At 43.3% G+C, this 21,236-nt stretch overlaps 1 protein-coding gene across 1 annotated transcript in view; it reads right to left on the bottom strand.

Annotated features, from left to right (window-relative positions):
- Positions 1-21,236, bottom strand: part of Aco1 (aconitase 1) — a 58,042-nt gene that overhangs the window by 36,563 nt on the left and 243 nt on the right. Inside the window, exons 2-3 of the mRNA XM_021159519.3 lie at positions 955-1,081; positions 41-209 (exon numbers count right to left, since the gene is read on the bottom strand). Of these exons, the coding sequence (XP_021015178.1) occupies positions 41-209; positions 955-1,051 (266 nt within the window). The 5' untranslated portion in view covers positions 1,052-1,081. The remainder of the gene's footprint in view (positions 1-40; positions 210-954; positions 1,082-21,236) is intronic.

Raw genomic sequence — 21,236 nt, forward strand, 5'->3', positions numbered from 1 at the left:
GAGAGAGAGAGAGAGAGAGAGAGAGAGGTGGCAGGCTCACGTAAAGTCTTGCAGTATGACTCGGGCTGGCTTAAATGGCACTTCTATGTTCTTATGTTGCATGACATTCCAATTCAGGATATTCTCGATGTCATTTTTCTTCACCAGAAACTCATCACAGTTCCGAACAGCTGCCTCCAGGAGAACTCTGATAGAAAATGGTAAGCGTCCTGGGGATTAAGGTAGAAAGCATTAATAACCTCAAACCACAGGGCACCTGCTTTTCACAACTCTCTTGAAAGCCAATCCTCAGATAAACTTGATACATGACATCGGATTATTCTTCTAAAAGGGAAAGAGGGCCAAGTGATTGACAAGTTTAAAATGTATATAAGGTGAAAACTATGTACAGTGAACAGACTTAAGAAACATTCAGTAGTTGAAAATACTCAAAAAACTAGATGAAAAAGTGTATTTATTTATGTTAAATGGTTGTTTATTTTGAATTCAGTAACAGAAAGAAACATTCCTATTAAGTCATCACAGCTCATGATCAGTCTAGACTCTCATGTATGATATGCAGCAAGCAATATCTATTTTCATAGGTACACAGAATAATATTTCTTAAGAAACTAATGCTCAAGAAATGAGAAAAATGACCTATTTACAATTAAATGCCTTAAACATAATGCAGCATGTCCACTTCATATAAAAATAATTTATTCTAAAAACTATTTTATTTACAAAATGGAAATTCTTTCTTGAAATATATGAAAAGTACTACTACAAACTAGACAAGACAGTAAGATACGTATTTGGAGATGAATGTGCGTATCTGTGTATCTAACCTACACTCGCCCACTGTCTCCTGTGATCTCTTCTGACTCTCTCCTAGAGGCTACATAATCGCATGATCAGGTATACAGCAGGAAACAAGCTGCTAACAGCAATTACATCACAGAGCCGTGCACCCACCATATCTTGAGTCCTCCAATTTATTCAAGTTGAAGAACCTCTTTCCTGGTTGGGCAGGGTCCAAGGGCTCAGCAAGGTGTGCAAATGGGTTCTTCATGATTATTGACGGTCACGTGTCTCTGAAAAACTAAATAATGGGGAGGGATTACAGGAAGGATGAATATGATCAAAATATATTTTATTCACGCATGAAATTCTCAAAGAATTAATAAAAATTAAAATAGAAGATAACTTGTTTTTGGAAGATGGACCCTTTGTAGAAATTATGGTATACATTTACATACATAAATCCTTTATTAACTTTTCAAGATAGGAAGGGGGTTAGGACTCGAACCAACACAAGCGTGACAGCCTCAGCAATGTGTTTCTTGTAAAGCTACCATGTCTGAAAGCCAGCATTAGCCTCTCACAACAGCAAACAGCCCAAGCACCTTCCCTCTTATTTCAAAACTTCCAACATTCTTCCAAAACTTCATGTAGAAAAAGCAGAAACAAAAAGAAACAAAAGATGTCATCTAACAGACAATCGTGGCTATATGAACAGACCTAGAGGCTGGACTCATCTTTTAGCAGAAACCAGGAGGCCATGCAGGTGAGTTTACACATCTCAGGATCCTGCTGTCTCTGCTTCAGTAAAGCCACTGGTAAAGCTGTATTGGAAGCAGGGATCCAAGAGCCTGTTTTCTGATACTGTTCTATGTCTTTCTATTTTTTAAATTTCTACAGCATTTTCAGTAAACTTGAACATGAGTTAGAAGTCTTTGATTCGCCTTGGCATCTCTTAGTAACAGTATGCTGATATCTGAGAATCTGCCCTCTCATGCTCTTTCCTTTGAGCTTCAGGTCAGGCTCCAACTCCCCACATATGTGTACAGGGAACAGCCACCCTAGTTCAGGACACCATTCCTAGGTCCAACATAGATATAAAAATACAACTGAGAGCAAAACACACTAAGGTGGGACTCACCCTTCCATAAATCTATTCTTCAATATTTTTATTTACTTTTATTTTATGTGTATGAATGTTTGCCTGCATGTATAAATATATGTGTGCCATGTGTGTCTGCTGCCAGAGTGGATGTTTGATCCCCTGAAGCTGGAGTTAAGGCCAGTTGTAAGCTGCCGTGTAGGTGCTAGGAACCAAATCTAGGTCCTCAGCAAGAATAGCAAGTACTCTTAACCTCCAAGCCCTCCCTAATATTTTTTTAATTTAAGTATAACAATAGTTAGTAATTTCCTTGCTTCATCTCAAGGTTTATATGAGTAAATATTATTTAGATAGTTGATACGTTTATAGAACTACCAATATGGCAGGATGGCATTATTGCACAGGGTAGAATTGTCTGTGAGAATGCAAAGTGTGGGTGTCTATAATTCTTCACTACAGTGGTATAAATCTTCACTAAGGACACAAGAGTCCCTCTTGGGACTGGTTGCCTCAGCAGGAAGGCTTGGGTTTTGTGTATCCTTTACTATCTTTTATATTTTAAACTATGAGCACATACAAGTTTTTAAAATACTAGATAAAATTTTAAAAGAAACAGCTATCTATCTATCTGTGCATCAATTCAAAGTGCAGTACAGAACTATGTGCCAACCCAAAACATCTTACATTTAAAATGACTGAAAACCTGGAGCTTTTGTGTACAGAGAGGATGCCTGTGATGGTTTGTATATGCTTGGCCCAGGGAGTGGCACTATTTGGACGTGTGGCCTTTTTGAAGTAGGTATGGCCCTGTTGGAGTAGGTGTGTCACTGTGGGAGTGGGCTTTAAGACCCTAGTACTAGCTACCTGGAAGTCAGTCTTCCACTAGCAGCCTTCAGATGAAGATGTAGAATTCTCAGCTTCTCCTGCACTATGTCTGTCTAGATGCTGCCATGTCCCCAACCTGATGATACTGGACTGAACCTGTTGTCTTTTATAAGACTTGCATTGGTCATAGTGTCTGTTCGCAGCAGTAAAATCCTAAGACAGTGCCATAAACCTAAGATTTTATAACTGAATTCACATGATTAGGCACAAGCAAAACACAGGTGTGCTAACAAACAGTATACAAGATTAGCTTTAGGGATATACACATATACACACACACAAACACATATGAAACATATGGTATATGAAACATAAACAAGTGGATTTCATATTGAGACTTCATCATTAAGAGATCTAATTGTACACATGCAAATATTTCAAAAACCAAAATAATCTGAAAGAATACTTGACACAGGGTCTGTCTATGCAGCCCTGGCTGGCCTGTCACTCACCATGTAGCCAATGGTGGCTCTGCACTTATGCCAGCAATTCTCTTTTGCTTCCTGGGTATAGGATTATAGCCAAATGCCACCCTGCCCAGCTTATAATATAAACATTCAAACACTTCTGGTCTGAAGCATTTCGTGAATGAGTACCCAGCCTGGACTAGGTAGTCCGGGGAGAAGCAGTTAAGAGTTACCAGTACAACCAGACGCCCTGTCTTATATTGGGTTTCTGTTGTTGTGACAAAACACTGACCAAAATCAATTTTTGCGGGGGGAGGGGTATGTTTCATCTTCCAACTCTGGGGTCACAGTCTGTCATTGATGAAGGTCAGGGAAGGGCTGATGCAGAGGACACAGAAGAACACTGCTTACTGGTTTGCTGTCCCATGGATTGCTCAACTTGCTCTCTTATATACCCCAGGACCGCCTGCCCAGGATGGCATCACCCACAGCTGCCTGGGCCTTCCACATCAATTACTAATCAAGAAAATGTCCAGAGATGTGCCTACAGGTCAATCTGGTCAAGGCATTTTCTTAATGGAGGGTCCCTCTTCCCAGATGTGGTGGTCTGAATGAGAACGTCCCCCAGAGGCTTAGCTGCTTAAACACTTGGTCCCCAGTAGGTGGCACTGTTCAGGGTGTTTTAGGAGGTGTAGCCTTGCTGGAGAAAGTGTGTCACTGGGGGTGTGGGTGAAGTTTTGAGATTTAAAAAACCACAGGCCATTCGCAGTCCCTCCCTGACCCGCTTCCTGCTTGTGGCTCAAGATGTAAGCTCTCAGCTTCCAGACCCAGCTGCCATGTCTGTGATGTCATCATGGACTCTGGTCCCTCTGGTGCCCAAAGCCCAGATAAACTATTCTTCCGTACGGTGCTCTGGTCTTGGTGCTTTTCCACAGCAACAGGAACGTAACTAGAATAATACACTAGATAACTCCAGCACCTATCAAGTGGACAAAAAAAACTCAGCAGCGCATGGAGAGGAGGCTGCACGGTGCAGTGATTTAAGCATGTGTTGTCTTGTCGACATGGTCTCAATGTGTAACTCATGCTACTTGGAACTTGATATGTGGTAAGACTGGCCTTGAACTCACGGATATACCTGTCTCTACGTCCTAAGAGCTGGAGTTAAAAGAGACATGCACCTCCATGCCCCAGCCTTATGGTTGGTTGTCTTTTTTGAATTGGGGGTACATGTAAGATGAAGCATCATACAAATGCAAGAGACTTGTTAGTGTGCCTTAGTAAGTGGGGAACCAACCAAGTCTAAAAAACAAAACCATCAAAACTCTCTAATAAGAAAAATCAAAACTTGTCTACTTAAGTAGTTTGGAAATCTTTGGGCCCGTGAAATTGAAATTCATCAATTTGAAGACGGCATCCATTTACAAACACCACATTACTACATCCTTTGGATTTGCCATCCACGCCTTAGGCCTCACGGTCAAAGTTTTCACCCCACATGATAGCAACTATAATGATAAACCTGTTGTTTTTCCTGCCTAGAAAAAAAAAAAAAAAGATTGACTGAAGAACATCTCCAGGGCTTCAGTCAGAGGAAGTGTGGAAAACCTAAAGAACTGAGCAAATCTGTCATTCAATTCTTCAGCTACTTTTAAGTTCTGAATCCTTATCTCCGTAACATGTCCTAAAGGTGCTAGGTCTGGAGCCAGCCAAACATGTACAATGAAATCAACTGCTCACCTGTACCCATATCTACTGCCGTTCAGTGTGGGCAGTTAGCTGATTTCCTTAGCATTGCTCTCAGATGCCCTGGGTGCAACACTAGTCCTCACGTGAATCCTGTTTCTCCCACCAGCCTGCAGAGCCAGGGCGTAGCTTAGGGTGGATGCAGTGCCCAATATGGCTCCTGCAGAAACTGGCTCGTATAAAGAGTTCTTACTGCCTCCCTTTTCCTTAGGAAGTTGGTAACTCTAACAGTACCATGGTCAGCAAGCAAACTGTACTCGTAGGTGTTAGAGGAGAAAGGAAACACTTCCTACTCAGCGAGCAGAAGCCGGTACCGACCTGCGTACCCTGAGCTGCTCAGTCTGTGGGGGAGCGAGTGTGTCACTGCATGGAGGGTGGCGAGGAGCAATTTAATGCAACTACTAAAAGTCAACTGGAAATCAAATGGGTAATGCTCCTGAGATGGCTCTGGCAGTGCTCACCCACGCTGCGCTGAGCCACTTCTCTGCATCCCTGCCTCTGAGCACACATGTGCACACAGGACTGCATGTCCACACAGCACACAACCCCAACCAATGTTGCCCGGCACCGCAGCTCAGATTCAAGACTATTGTATATTATGATCTACAGTCAAAGTTTTCTGTTCTCACAGAGTAATTTAATTATGGGAAATAACAATGTTTAATGTTTCTTACTATCGTTCTGGTAAGTACCAAATTAGTGTTTCTTTGAGTTGTAATATATTAAAATGTATTGCACTTTTTAAAAAGTGCAATTTGATTGTTATCTTGAGTTTCATAAAAAAAAAACCAATAAATCAATTTTGGATTAGGATTTCAACAGAGTTTCTTTTAAGAGTGACTTTTTTTTTTTAAATGTATGTAAGCATGCTGTCGTAGACCAGAACCCATTACAGATGGTTGTGAGCCACCTTGTGGTTGTTGAGAATTGGACTCAGGACCTCTGGAAGAAGAGTCAATGCTCTTAACCGCTGAGCCACCTCTCCTGCCCCTCAACAGAGTTTCTATCCGTTTCTGAAATGTCCCTAAGCACGCACTTGCCATTTTGTATTCTATATTTATTTGAGGCAGCATTGTCAGCATTGATGGTTATAAAATCAGGATACCGATCAGCTCCAACCCTACAGCATCATGTATTCAGCCAAGATCTAATTCTTCATATGAAACAAAACAAGCACATTCATTCCATTAGTGTGTAAACTTGCCTTTTCCTTAGCAAATACTAAAATTGCATATGTATAGTAATTAACACATATATCAAAGATATATTTTAAAATACATTTCTTAATATTTCAGTAAATACTTGGAGTCTATGCCTTTTTCTACACTTATACCCAAGGTCATGTAAAAATCCCAGAAGCAAAAAGGGATCAGGAGGGAGAGATGTGTAAGGCAGCCCTGTGCGGTCTTCTGCAGTCCTGGTAGGAGCTCTGCCAAGGCAACACATCAGCACTCCTACTTCCGAGGGATGCTACAATGTATTTACCCTAGGAAGGCACAGAGAGGCGTGAACTCTGGCGATCTCCACTGCCCAACTCCTGCTGTGGAAGTAATGCTGGTCCAACCAGGCTACACACCTGCCCCTAACTGAAGACAGCTGCCAGAAATCTCCTAGGCCAGCTCAGCATTGAATGGCGGGACGATTCTTCCCTCCAGCACCTCTTCTGAGTCATGCCTTATCCATGGCCTGCCCACCTTTACTGAGCCACAGGTCAAAAACAATAGCAGCTGTGTTATAGCAACTAAAAACTGGTTTTGCTTGGAAGTTGAGAAATAATCTGGAGGACTCAAGAATCTAGGGGCACTCCACAGCTCCACTCACATTACCACTCCTGGTGCTAATCTCCATACAGGAGGTCCCAGTGGTTTGGTAATTTCATAAGAAATCTCCAAATGACCATATTTCAATGAGGAAGTGAGGGAAAGGACCTTTGGCTGGGAATAGGTCCAGATCTAGCACAGATCCTAAGCATGGCCAATGCTTTCTTGGTCAGCTTCTTTCCCTGGTCAAACTCTAACCCATTCCTAACCCTGTACTGCCATAATCCCCCAAACTCCAAACTACCCCAAGGTCTGCAGCTTTGTCCAGGAAGCCCACCAACTGGCTAGGGGGCCCTACCTCCTTTTGAGTAAACACAGGCTCCAGCTTTCCTCTCTAGCTGTGCTTTCTCCCCTGTGGCTTTGCTCTGGCCTCTTTCCTCGGTTTTATCTATCTACTCTGCACATGGGAACACTGAAAGACAGGAATGGGCCCAGAGAGTGAACTGTGGATTTGGGGAATTGGCCAGCACATAATTCTGGTTTCTTCTGTGGGTAAGTGGGAAGCATCAGCATACATAGCAGAATGTTTTAGGCTGCTGCCTTTTCTGCTTCACAGAAGGCAATGATATTAGAGGCAGGAGGAAAAGTAAACACGTAGAAAAGGAGAAGAGAAAATGAGACGGACTTGGGCAATGCTATCCTAAAGAGCGAAGCTAAGGCAATCATTCAGAGCCCGCCCTCCTTGGAGGCTTAGCGGATACTTAGGGCTCTGGAACACTCACCTCTGGCCACTGAGTCAAGTGAAAGCGTAAGAGTTCTTACACAGGAGGATTTAATAAAGGGAACCCCTTCACTGTGCCTCCTCCTGGAAGCAAAGTTAATCATTTGGTAGCACAGTGACTGGCTCAAGGCTAACCTACTATGAAGTGATAGCTACGTGAACTGCACACCAGAATTCTCACAGGACACTCTGCACAGGAGAGCGCAGGCTACAAACACTGAGTTTTTAGAGGAAATCACAAAATAAACAAAAGCCCAAGTATCAGGCACAAATATCCTAATCTGAGATAGACATATAAAGGCGGAGCCATGCAGATAAGGAGTTCTGAGTTCTCCTTGGTCTGCTGGTAACTGTCCTGTGGTCTCAGTGTGGGGTGCCTGTGGGGATCTGGAGCCTTCACTTGTGCATATTCAGCGTCATGTAAACTTCCAGCACACATAGGCCTACCCTGACCTGGCTGTTTGCAAATATCACCAAACAATGCTGCACCTCTGTACACAGAGCTTTAGAGGCCCCTAATCCACTTAATAAACTGTCCTCAGCTGTCAGTTCCTAGAAGCAGGACAGCTAGGAGAAAGGGTTTTACACCTCTGCTTTCCCCCCAAGCACCCTGGGAAGTTGTATTAATGTTCTTCCTGGCCGGCCGTGAACAGAGGTGCACAGACCAGGCAAGATGATTTGTTCTTACTTTTTGCCAAGTTTCTTCAAGAGATAAAAAGCAATCTATTTTATATTTCCTTCACAGCTAATAAAGTTAAATATTTCTGATTTGTCTGTTAGATATGTGAATTTCTCCATTTGTAAACTGTTTATCTGCCAGTAAGGTCAAACTGGGTGACAAACTGAGATGGCCTCTGGTGACCAAATGTTCTAATCCCCAAGGAATGTAAGTGAGATGTTAATATTGATAAGAGTCAGTGCTGTAACCCCAGAGGGAATTGGACAGCCCTTGCTCTGCGCCTGGATTTGAGACTCAGACTCTGGATTCCCCCTTACATAACCAAAGCTCTAAAATATGTTGCACAATTGGCCTAAAGCTTGCACAATTGAGAGCCTCACTGCCTACAACAGCAAGCAAAGAGGCTCATTAGTTTAACTGTGAGCAAAATTCCCATCTAGGCCAAGGTGCTTTGCTATGTGTGTCCCTAGATTAAACCTCCATATCCAAGCAGCAATTATAAGAGGAAGACTGAGTACTGCTTATGAATGGATGCCAACCCACCACCCTTGCTTGAAAGGTATGTTTAACCATATTCTAAGTAGCATCAGGACCAAAGGGTGGGTGCATGCCAGTTTTGTCCACCAAAGACATACTTGTTTAGAACAAACTGCCAATGATCAGGGTAACAAAACAAACAAAAACAGACAAATCAGGCTGCATCTTCCCCATTGGACTCCAGCCTACAGTTTCACTAGGCCTATGTTACCCCTCACTATCAGAGTTGAATCCTGTCAAGCTGCCTTATGTTAAAGAGACCCTACAGTCAACACTATCTACCTTTGCACCCTCAGAGGAGGAAGCAGAGGAGTGATCTTGAATAACAGAACCCCATTGGTGGTGGGGTGAGTGCGGAGTTTGGGGCTGTTAGTTTTTGTTTGGGGCAGTACACCAGTTTCTTGGGAACTGCACGCTCTGTACACGCCTGATAGGTAGGAATCACATCACAGAGAGCACACCCTCGGGACTGCTCACTTGGGACATGCGTAGATAACAAGAGCAGATTACAGATTAATAGTCTAGGTGCTGGCAGGGAGAGGTTCCCTGGAGAGGTTCCCTCGGCGTTTCTTGCCGTGTGGCCTCCTTTCCCCACGGTCCATTCTGAACGTAGACAGCCTGAACGTTCACAGCTCTCAACTCGAAAGTCAGTCATCACGTCTAGAGTTTACTTCGGTTCACAGCTGTGCTAGGCTCCATTTTTTTCTTTTTCTTTAAAAAGAAATTAATTGGTCCTATTCCCAAACTGACTGGTGTGTAAACATTATGCTACTTATAAACAACTTATTTTGTTTAAAAAAAAAAAAAAGCAAGGATGTCTATAGAAGCATAAATACTGAGGTCAGATGTGTCCAGAAAGGCAGAATCACCATGGCTTGTGCCCAGCTCTAGGAAGGCTGTGCTGTCTGCGTGTTGTGGGTGCGCGTGGGAAATGGATTTTCTCAGAAACGGGGTAACTCTGACCCTTCCAGATATCTGTAAAAGCTATTTCAACCCAATGAAAACCTCTTCACTCATAACTAGAAGCCAGGGTCGTGTGTGTGTGTGTGTGTGTGTGTGTGTGTGTGTGTGGCATTTGTAACCAAATGACTCATTGGAGAAGCCAGTACAATGATCTACGTTGGGAGAGACTAGAAGACCACAGTAGCACAGACAAAGGCATTGGCAAAAGCAATGGCTCTGTTGCAGTCGGCCCTGGGGTGGGACAGACGGCCCAGAGATTAGGTAGGAGTGCTGACTACTCTTCCAGAGGACCTGACACTGATTCCCAGCACCCATGTCTCCAAACCACACCCAACTCCAGCACCAGATAATCTGATGCCTGCTGCTAGCCCCTGCAGGCACTGAATTCACACACAGAGAGAGAGAGAGAGAGAGAGAGAGAGAGAGAGAGAGAGAGAGAGGAAGAAAGGAAGAAAGGAAGGAAGGAAGAAAGAAAGAAAGAAAGAAAGAAAGAAAGAAAGAAAGAAAGAAAGAAAGGAAGGAAGAAGTTAAAGATGGTATACACCCACAGGAGTGGATGCTCACAGTCAGCTATTGGATGTATCACAGGGCTGCCAATGGAGGAGCTAGAGAAAGTACCCAAGGAGCTAAAGGGATCTGCAACCCTATAGTTGGAACAACATGATGAACTAACCAGTACCCCGGAGCTCTTGTCTCTAGCTGCATATGTATCGAAAGATGGCCTAGTCGGCCATCACTGGAAAGAGAGGCCCATTGGACTTGCAAACTTTATATGCCCCAATATAGGGGAATGCCAGGGCCAAAAGAATGGGAATGGGTGGGTAGGGAAGTGGGGGGCGGTATGGGGGACTTTTGGGATAGCATTGGAAATGTAATTGAGGAAAATATGTAATAAAAAATATTAAAAAAAAAAAGATGGTATACACCTTTAATCCCAGAATTTGTGGGCCAGAGGCAGGTGGATCTATGAGTTCAACAATAGTCTAATCTAAATAGTGAGTTCCCAGATAGCCAGAGCTACATAATGAGGTCCCATTACAAAAGAACCAAACCAAACCAAAATTCCCCCAAACAAACACACACACACAATGAAGCAGTTGCTGGCTCTGGCAGCACTGGCAGCACCTTTTTCTGGAGCATCTATTACATAGAGCACCGATTACATGGAGCACCGACCACATACTACACACAGAGCCGCCACTGAGCTAAGTAAGTGTCCCTCTCAGAAGCCTGTGCCAGGCTGACTTCTTCTTGGTACATTTGGATGTTATTTATTGGTCTATTTCCTTTCCGTTTTCTGTCCTATCCTAGGTGACTGACCAGAGAGCAGGCCATATATTTCTAGAGTTTAAAATGGATGCGAAACAATTAGTTTTCATGTAGGCATCCCACATTTCCGTGCTCCGCTCTCCAAATGTACAAAATAAGGTAGATCTTGGATCTAAGGTAAGTTTGGACAATGGTCTAGAAAGTCTTCTAAAAACAATTTCTGACTCGTGCATTCAATAGATACTTCTACGAATTGATTTAGAAATTGTGGTAGGTCCGAGGGAGACACCAGCAAAGACACAGAGACGGAGCTCCCACCATTATAGGCCAGTAACACACAGACTAAACAAGTGAGTGTCCACGTAGAATGTGGGGTAGGGAGTCTGTTCTTTGTAAAGTAGAGGCAAGGCCAACAGGCAGCTCAGGGGCAATGAGAAGGAGGGTCAGGTGACCAACGATACCTCATTGAAGCCACCCAAGCAGAGAACTGAAGGCACAGCTCCTATACACAATTCTCAGTTAAGGTATGAGTAATCTGTAAGAGGGTGAGATCTCATGCAAAGGCCCTGTGGTAGAGGCCAGCATGGAGGTGAGTGAGGACCAGAGGGAAAACACCAAGCTGGGACTGTAACAGGTTACTTGGGGCTTTTCAGCCACTGGGTGGGGCTTTGTAGAGACAGTTATACATTCCTGGCTGTTCACCTGGTTTAAATTATAAGCTTTCAACAAAAAAAGTTTGTTAAACTATGATGAGGCATGAACTCAGTAGGAAAATATTAGATGATAGTTAAGATGTGGTTCCTTCCTGAGTCTGACATAACCTTTGTTTCTTTTTAGTTCATTACTAAACAATACTGAGAATTCTGGGTATGCAGCACAGAAATGATCATGTCATACGGAGCACATGCACACAAGCTCTGTAAATACGGTCATGATCTGGGAAAAGGGGCAGGCCATAGCAATGCCTGACAAGTAAGTTCTTTTGGGGGACTTCACAATCCTGAAGGGGCCTCTGTCCTTACCTGTATCTTAAAGACAAAGAATCGACCCAATTAACTCATTTTAAGTTAGCTGAAGCAAGTCAAAACAACAGAAGACTCATTTTTATTTTTAGTATCATTGGGTAGTTAATTGAAACAGTTTCACAAAATGTTGCTGAATTTCAGCATTGATAGATTCTGGTGACATCTAGGAAAACCAGCCACAGGGCACAGAACGCTAATCCAGAAAGCAGAGCTGCTGAGGCAGAGGTCAGGCTCTAGGCCAGTCGGCCTTGTTCTTTGCTTGGGAAGGTAACCCTCAATTCCTCTGGGTATGTGCATCTTCACTCTGTAGTTCCTAATAGTCATTAGTGGGCTTAGTAGGTTTTGCCTGCAGAGATCCCAAACACACTCTCTGCATCTAAGTTGTGAGTGTGCGTGAACGTGAAAGTGTATATGTGAGAGTATGTGTGTGTGAATAAATGTGTGTGAATGTGTGTGTGACTGTGTATGTGTGTATGACTGCGTATGTGTGAGTGTGTGAATGTGTGTGTTATAAATGTTACTTTATTTCCTCAGATGATGCAATGAGATAAGAGCTGTACCCAACCTGTATGAATACGTGCTTGGGTTGAGCTCAGAGAATTTCTTTCTCTGTTCTATCTCTAAGGTCTAGGCCTGGATGCTTCGAGCCTCTATACAATCTAATCTTCCAAGTTGACTGATTTGATCTGGCTTCTCTTGGCTCTCACTGAATTTCTCTGCTTGGCCTCACACCAACTTTGGCAATCTGTTCTAATCTTCTGGCTCCTCCTTATTCTCCGGTTCATTCTGCCTTCATCTGTGTCTAGCCTGCTCTCCCTGCCACCTGCCTTTGTAAAATGCTCTGGCAAAACTGCTACACTTTCTCTCTGTGCTACTCCTGAGTACCTTCTGCTGGCACTCAATTAGACATCACTTTCAAGCTTGCCTGCTTCCTTCTACAAACTAATTCTTACCTTCACTGTTAGGGATTAGAGGTGCGTGCTAAGGGTGTGTCTGTAGTCCAGACAGAGCATACTGTAATCTAAAGTGTGTCAGAAATCCAGCCAGATTACACAGACCTAGAAAGTCTATGGATGGGATCACTTGCTAAAGAAGTCCTGTTGCTGGATTAAAATCCCTGTATTTGTGTGTGTGTGTGTGTGTTGTTGTTGTTGTTGTTTTGAGACTGGGTCTTCATGCATAGCCTAGTCTGGCCTTTTACTCTCAATCCTCTTATCTCAGTTTCCCAATGCTAGAATTTGAGTCGGATGTGCCACCATTCCTGGCTTGTATGTAAGTTTGGAGGAAGAGCAGAAGGGTGAGTTACACTGCAGAGCAGCTGAAACTCATTAAAAAAAAAAAAAAAAAAAAAAGAAAAGAAAGAAACCTGACTCAAGCCCTTGAATTTTTGTGGGGATGAGTTTTTGACTTAAATTTTAGGACGTCACCACAAAAGGCTATATGTGTAGCCTCCAGGGACCTCCCGGGCCCACTTTTACCTTGGCATTCATCAGGTTTGGGAGGTCCAAGGTGGTCTAGTCAGGATCTCAGAACTGTCAGGATGCAGAGAAAATGACTATGCTAATGAAGTTCTCAGAAGCCCATGTATACAAACGGGTCGCAATGATTTTCCACAAGAACAGCAAAGTCTGCAGGACCGGAGGCTCCTGTCTCTGACCAGCATATTCCTGCCCCACAGCAGGGCATCATCATAGCCAGGCAGTTGAATCCTTTTGAAGCCACAGGCAGACGTGCTGAGATAGGAACGGCAGTGCAAAATGTAGTCCCTCAAACTCTTAGGCAATCACGCTCTAGTTCCAGCTCAGTGAATACATGTGGTGTGGCTTACACATGTGGCTCCCGGTGACATTAAGTCTTGGTATCTGTGCTTCTTTGGACAGTGCAAGGAAGGAATATCAAAACTTCATTCGGCCTGTAGGCCATGTGTTGTCTTAGGATAATGTGACCTAATATGTTTGGAGATAACATCACCATACTACAAGGTCTCCTGATATGAGAGAAGGAACTGATAGGATTCACTCAAGCATTTGCTGAATCCCGGAGGTGGGTGAGGTAAGGACCAAAGCTGGGAAGCACAGTAATTAACAGCATTACAGACCAGAAGCAGCTACTGCTCAAGGATATGTGGATTGTCACTGCAGTGCCAGGCACCTCAAAGCGCTGATAAAATCTTTAAGCAACTCATCCACAAGGTGCCACTATTTTATTTCGTAGGTGACAAGACAGTCAGAAGGGTTAGGTCACCTGCTGAGGCCTCTGGGTGGTAACCTAGCTAGAAGTTCATCTCAGGCCTCCCTTGCCACAGACAACTCTCTTGTACCTAGGATACAACCTCTCAGCTACAGGCAGAGTCATTTCACATACGAATATCCAAATTAAATAGTGTTGGAAAAAATTAAACTCATAAATAATCTTCAAACTCTAAGGCATCTATGTGAGATAGATAGCCTCAAGCTATCTATCCTAAAGCCTCAAGCTCCTAAAATGTCCTTGACTTTGGACAACTCTGAAAGGTTGGGTTGATGTGAATAGTAAAGGCAACAGCAGCATGAAGGCAACTGAGCCCTTATCTTTTTTTTTTTTTTAAATTTTTTTTTAATTAGGTATTTTCCTCATTTACATTTCCAATGCTATCCCAAAAGTCCCCCATACCCTCCCCCCGCAAGCCCTTATCTTTGCTAATGCAGGAAACAACATCCCGAGTCCCAAGGCTAGAGAACGGAAGCCAGGCTCTCATCGTCTTTACATCTCCCTGGTACAGCTCTCCAACATGGCGGATTCTTGGCAGTTCTTGAGCAAGTCTATTGACTGCTCTTCTTCTCAATCAAAGATTCAAACTAGTGAATCACATAGGAGGCCAACTTAGAATGGTGCATCTTCAGGAACCATGTCATAACCTGTAACCTGTCCTGTAATGCTAACATACAAAGGACGAGGAGGACTACGAATAATCAGTGGTCCACACAAGTCACTTGGAGCGACGGCCCAAGGCAAGTCATACAAAGACAAGCGTCCCCAAACTGCCCTAAGGTTAGGAGTGAATGAGAGAAGTGCAGGGAGACACATCTGCTAAGTCGTCAGAGTGCTTGGGAAAACTCTTGACAGCCAAGTCTAAGGAACTGCTGGCTCAGAGAATGAGATGTTGTAAGGTAGTTAATGCGGTAAGAATCGTGCTGAGTTGCTCTGACATACAGTGCTTAGCAAGGTGGTTTCATGCCCTTGCAAGTTTGTAACATTTAATCCTCAATTCTTTGGTTTCTAATCTGCACTTGAGTTTGACTGCCCCTTAAGGTGGTAGACAAGAACTTTTTCTGTCTTCTTAAGGAAGATTAAAGAAACACCACTTTGTTTTCTTTGCAGATTTAAAGTCACAGCACCTGTCTGTACATCTCTGCCCCTCATTACAAGGAATACTGGGATAACTGAATGAGTTAACACACTAAGCACTGTACGTTCTGGGAGCTCTATGATACAAGTTACAGTAACTGATGAGATTGTTACCAAATGACTGCATGAAGCTTGGCAGGCTAGAAAAGTAGCCTATTCCTCTTGCTAAAGATTTAAATCTATACTTTAAACAGAGCCAAGAAACACTCTCACCCAATAAAAGGGACCCGATAAGATATGGATGTCTAAGTCTTTTTCCTGGAGTAGGAATGAAGAAGCATGGTAAGAGCTGACAGATTCAAAGGCTCCAGATACAGGTGCTAGTTCTCTTTGAGACAAGAAAAACAAACAACTGGCCCGTCATAACTCTTTAAGACTTTCAAAAATCTATGCAAATGAGAGAAACTTTACTTGGCTGCAGGTAATGTTTGAAAACATCTCTTTTATATTCATTTTATTCCTCCATTAATTCTTTTTAATATATTTTTACTTAGTGCATGTGAGTGGTTTTGCCTGCATGTGTGCATGTGCACTGTTTGGGTGCCTGGTACAGGTGGAGAGGCCAGAAGGTGGCATTGGATGCCCTGACACTGGGGTTACAGACGGTTGTGAGCTATCATGTGGGTGCTGGGAACAGAACCCAGGCTCTTCGGAAGATCAGCTAATATTCTTAAACTAGTGAGCCATCTATCCAGGCCCCCTCCAGCGAATCTTATCAACTCACTTGGCATGCATTTCTTGAGCATCTTCTTAGAAGTAATTATTAGGTTCCGCAGGAGAAAAGAAGATAAAAAGACATACCTTTTATACAAAGATTACAACCTAACAGAAAAGGCTGGCATAGACACACATTTAATTACAGTATGATAAGGGTCAGAAAAAAGATTAGCCCATAAAAACAGCCACAACTGGGACCTGAAGAAGGCTTCAGGAAAGCCAGAGTTGGCTCCAGCAGAGGGAAGAGCAAAGGCCGAGAGGGTTCAAGGCTTGCAGAAGCTCCACCTGGCCCACATGAGGCAACTGAAAAGCAGGCAGACAGGCAGACAGGCAGACAGACAGACAGACAGACAACAAAAGCACCACGAAGAAAGGTGTTTGTTCTTGTTTGTCATTTAAGTAGCTGAATATGAAGATGACAACTCCTGGTACGGGGAGGAGGGAGGAAGAAGGGTATGGATGGAAACGGGACTGGTCACTAGGTAATGTTCAGACTGTAGAAGCCAGATCACCCTCTTTTCCATGTACTTTTTGTGCCCCAAATTTCTTATTAAAAGAGTTCAAAATGAAGTGAGTGAGTGAAAAAGAAGACAGAAAGGTAGAGACTGATGTGGGGGCGGGGTGGAGGCACCCAAAGGATCCAGGAAGATGGTCAGCTGATGGCACTAAACCTATAAGGAACTTCTAAACTCCTAGTCAAGTGGACAAAGGGTCACAGCAGATTCCAGGGGGAAGTCAGCACAGCACAGCACAGCACAGCACAGCACAGCACAGCACAGCACAGCATAGCACGACTCCAGTGGTCAGTGTGCCTGTTTTCAGTTCCCCATGCCTTGCCCTCCTCTCCTCTCTCTACTGGAAAAATGACCTGCAAATCTCTGCTGCCAGGAAGCCTGTTGGTAACTCAGTGTAGGAATGGAGCAACTGTCTCCTTCGTGTGTTACTCGTAAAACAACTGCAGAGATTAGCTCTTATCACAAGCGAATGCAGAATGTATTTATACTGCAAAGCTCTAAGAAGCAAGGTTGAGGAAAATCTAAAACCCACATTAACCCCATCACCAAGAGAAATCCATTCATTACTGTGGCAAACCAGTTTCTTTACCCAGGTGATCACACAGGGACACACACACACACACACACATACACATGAGCACACACTTATATTTTCTTTCCTCAAAAATAGAGATCACAGGAAAATACTCATTTTAGGCTTATCTTAAAAACAACGTACTAGATTTTTGTAACTCCAGTGCAAGGGTTTCCATAAGGGCCCATCAACAAACATTTTGCTTTTAGCACTTTTAACCTCTGGTAAGAATTTAAGTCAAACACTAGGCATATAAATTGAAATGTTTTGACTTGAGAGGGTTTGCTCTGAATATTCTAAGTTAATATGTATTAGTATTGCACATACTCATTCAGAAATGTGCCATGACAATGTCACCTGCTGTGGTGGTTTGAATAGGAATGGCCCCCGTGGTCTCATATATTTGAATGCTTGGTCATCTGGGAGTCACACTACTTGAGAAGGATTAGGAGGTACTGGCATGTTGGAGGATGTGTGTCACTGGGGGTGGGCTCTGAGTTTCTCCTCGCTGCCTGAGGATCTGGATGTGGATCCAGCACAGCATCTGCCTTCCTTGCCACCTTGTTCCCGGTTATGATGATAATGGACTAAACCTCTGAAACTAAGCAAGTCCCAATTAAATGCTTTCTTTTCTAAGAGTTGCCATTCATGATGTCTCTTCGTAGCAATAGAACACTAAGACATTGGCCTGATTTAGGGGGTGTGGTGTAGGAGTATTCTTACCAAAGAAATCACCCCATCTCCCTTTAAAGGCATAGGCTGTTCTAATTTACTTTTTTGCTTTAAGTTGTAAAACAAACCTATGAATCTGACAGGACAGATGAGGCTCTTATATCACAAACACTAAGAGAGAAAAGGCTCCTGACTTGTTGGTTTCATCTTACCCTCCTTCTCAGAAATAGCAACTGTTAATAGTTTAGTGTTTGTTTTCCATTTCTGAGGCTACTTTAAATTCCTGGGTGTGAGATCACATGGGAATACAACTTATGTATGTATATAGGTAATAAATATGCACATTAGCTACAGTATGTGTAAAACATGTATATATAACACATATGATAAATATTATAATATACATGTGTACGAGGAAGGTTTGCCCCTGCCCCTGAAGTTAGGATAGCTATTAGAGATGCTGCTGGGTTTGTGTCTATAGTTAAAGTCTACACTGTATTAGAAGGCGGGTCCATCTACCCCAGTGTAAATCTGAGATGGCTCTAGAGAGCCGGGAATAGGATTTCTCTCACTGTGCATACCATGGAGTCCTTCTGTTAACAACCTACTCTGCATTCTTCTATGATTGATTCTAAGACCTCTGTAGCTTCAACTTCCACACACATCCACCTTGGAGATTCCAGTCCCAGAATTCCTGAAGAACCTCCTTTTCTACACAGAAGATATTTTTGAAACATTCTAGTGTAAGAGTTTGTAAACTATGGCCCAGTACCTGTTTTGTAAATGAAAGTTTTATTTGAACATAGATATCTTTGCTTATATTGCCATGGCTGCTTTCTTACAGTAACAGCATAAGAACTGCATGGTTGTGGTTTTTGCTGTCTGGCTTTTCACACACACACACACACACACACACACACACACACACACATACATGTTGATCAATATTAGTATATTTTAAATACAGCCTCCCCTGCCCCCATCTACCAAAAATTTGGAAGACTTGAATAAAACACCTCATACCTAATATCTTTGTTCAGGCAAAGGAGTCTGGCTTTTCCAAGAAAGAAAGAAAGAAAGAAAAGAGAGAAAAGAAAGAAAGAAAGAAAGAAAGAAAGAAAGAAAGAAAGAAAGAAAGAAAGAAAGAAAAAGAAAGAAAGAAAGAAAAGAAACCAAAGTAAATGCACCTTGGCTCCAACAACAGCAGCAGTGTGCTGGTAAATGTTTAGCAATTTGTTCCCAGGTAGAAAAAAATTCATACATGGAGTGCTGGATGACTTCCATATTGTAAATAAATATTCTCATTATGGTCCATTTCAAGCTACAGAAATGTAACACTGCTGAACACAGAGTTGAGAAGACACGTGCACAAACACTAGCATAAATCTCTCTCAGGAAACCATGAGTGTTTGGGACACCTACTAACCACAGTCTAGTTGGAAAGTCAGAGACACTAAGGTTCTGAGAGATGAAGTAACCTTCACAAGGTGAAGCCAAGAACAGACACAGGTTGGAAGGGATTTTCCTTTGCAGACTCTAGCGGTCGCATGAGGAGGTATCTTCTCCTAAAAGACAGGAGATTGGAGCAAACAAGACAAACAATGTTGTTTGTCGGGGGAAAAGGTAATAAATACCATTTATTTTAATTGTCATCTTCACATGTAGGTCTCTGGTTTCCCTTTGCATGTGCTTTTTTGATGCACACCTTCCTAGCAGGTATTGCTTTCTTATATGACTATGTTTCATGTACACATACAGACAGGAAATGATCTCAACTGAATGGTACTTACCTATGCTCTTGACTGTAAATTCCAGACAGGCCCTTCACCTTTTAAAATCATTCATTTCCCAGGGTCCAGAAGAGTTGGAGCTGAGATAAACATCTACTCAAGGATGAATACGAGAGGCTCCAGCATCAACGTGTATAACAAGAACACAAGGGCTCAGAGTTCAGATCCCAGTCCCCTTTTCCCGACTGTGGGAGCAACAGCATGTGTACAAATCATTTCTAATGTATTACTTAAAGTGCTGAAGCTGCTCAATCAGAACACAATAGCCTCTTTGGGTAGAGGATAAAGAAACTTGTTTGGTTTGAGGTATACATTTTTTGATAATATGTATATAACTTCTATCTCAAATTCCTGTAGACAGCATGAAACAAAGGAAAGACTCTAATGCAGGGTTCCATCTATCACATACGGACACACTGGGCAACTGCTTTCCAGTGGCAGAGGCAGGACCACACACAGAGCTCACCAGGAATGTGGAAGTGGCAGAATTCGGAGACTGGGACATCATACTTCAACAAACCCAAGGCTAGAAACCCCCAACAGAACTGAACACAGGGATAAGGAGGCAAAAACACGCCACCTGGTGTTTTAGAGATGACCTCTCAACTGCTTGGTAATCTTACAGCAACTAGTACACATTTGGCATGGTCTAGTCACACCCACCTCCCTGAACCCACAGGCCTGGTGTGCTACATCAGGTTTACACACATCAACTCAGCAGGCACAGAAACAACCAAGGCACACATGAACATCACCCAGAGCCACCACCAACTGTGGGGATCTCGTACTCAGTTGGAAAGTGAGGTCTAGAGTGCTCCTAGGTATCAGAGGTTAACTGGCTCCACGGTGCGGAATGGAAGAACCATAAATAAAGTGGCAAACCCAGTGAACTATGCCTCCTAAGCACTGGCTACTTCGGTGGTTCTAAAGTATGCTGCGGAGAAACACAGGCGCAGGTGTTTGGGCGGTCAAAACCACTCTTTAAGCAGTACAATGTTACATTTTCACCAATATACTTAAAAGTCTTCAGAAGCTACATGACCTGTCATACGGCAACAGGCTGAGTGTCTCCTTCTAAGCAGAGATTTGCAGGAAGAATGCCATTCTTAATAACTGTTTTGGAAACTACAGAATTCTTTTTTAAAGTCATGTTAAATGTAATCGGTCTATTCTGAATTAAGTATATTAAGTGTCTATACGTTGTATTTATACACCGCAAAAATCAATAGGTACAATCTATATAACAAAGGTTCTTTAGGCGCGCTGCTGGTCCTAAATCCAAAAGTTCGGCAACTTCTGCTTGGAGGCTGTCATGCGTGCTGCAGGGAGATCTGCGGTTCAAGTGCACTGGGCTGGCCAGAGTGGTATAGTCCCGTTCTCCTTGGGTTTCTCAATCAATCACCTTGGACTCTATGCCCTTCCACTGAGGGGGCTCTCACCCTCACCCCGCCTGCCTTCGCCCCGTGCTGGGGACTCCAATCTGCCCGGCACAATCGTTCCTTTTTATCCCGTGGGCTAGGGCCTGGCACAATGACACCCCGGCGGTGCGGCCCTCACACCAAGGCAAGAACTCCCGGGGCGCCGAGTAGAGCCACTCCCAGTCCAGAGCGACGCAGGCTGGGGAGCGAGTAGAGAGGTCACCCCAGG

This window comes from Mus caroli, unplaced genomic scaffold, assembly GCF_978045245.1.
Source record: "Mus caroli unplaced genomic scaffold, Mus_caroli_1 scaffold_6, whole genome shotgun sequence".
Taxonomy (NCBI): Eukaryota; Metazoa; Chordata; class Mammalia; order Rodentia; family Muridae; genus Mus; species Mus caroli.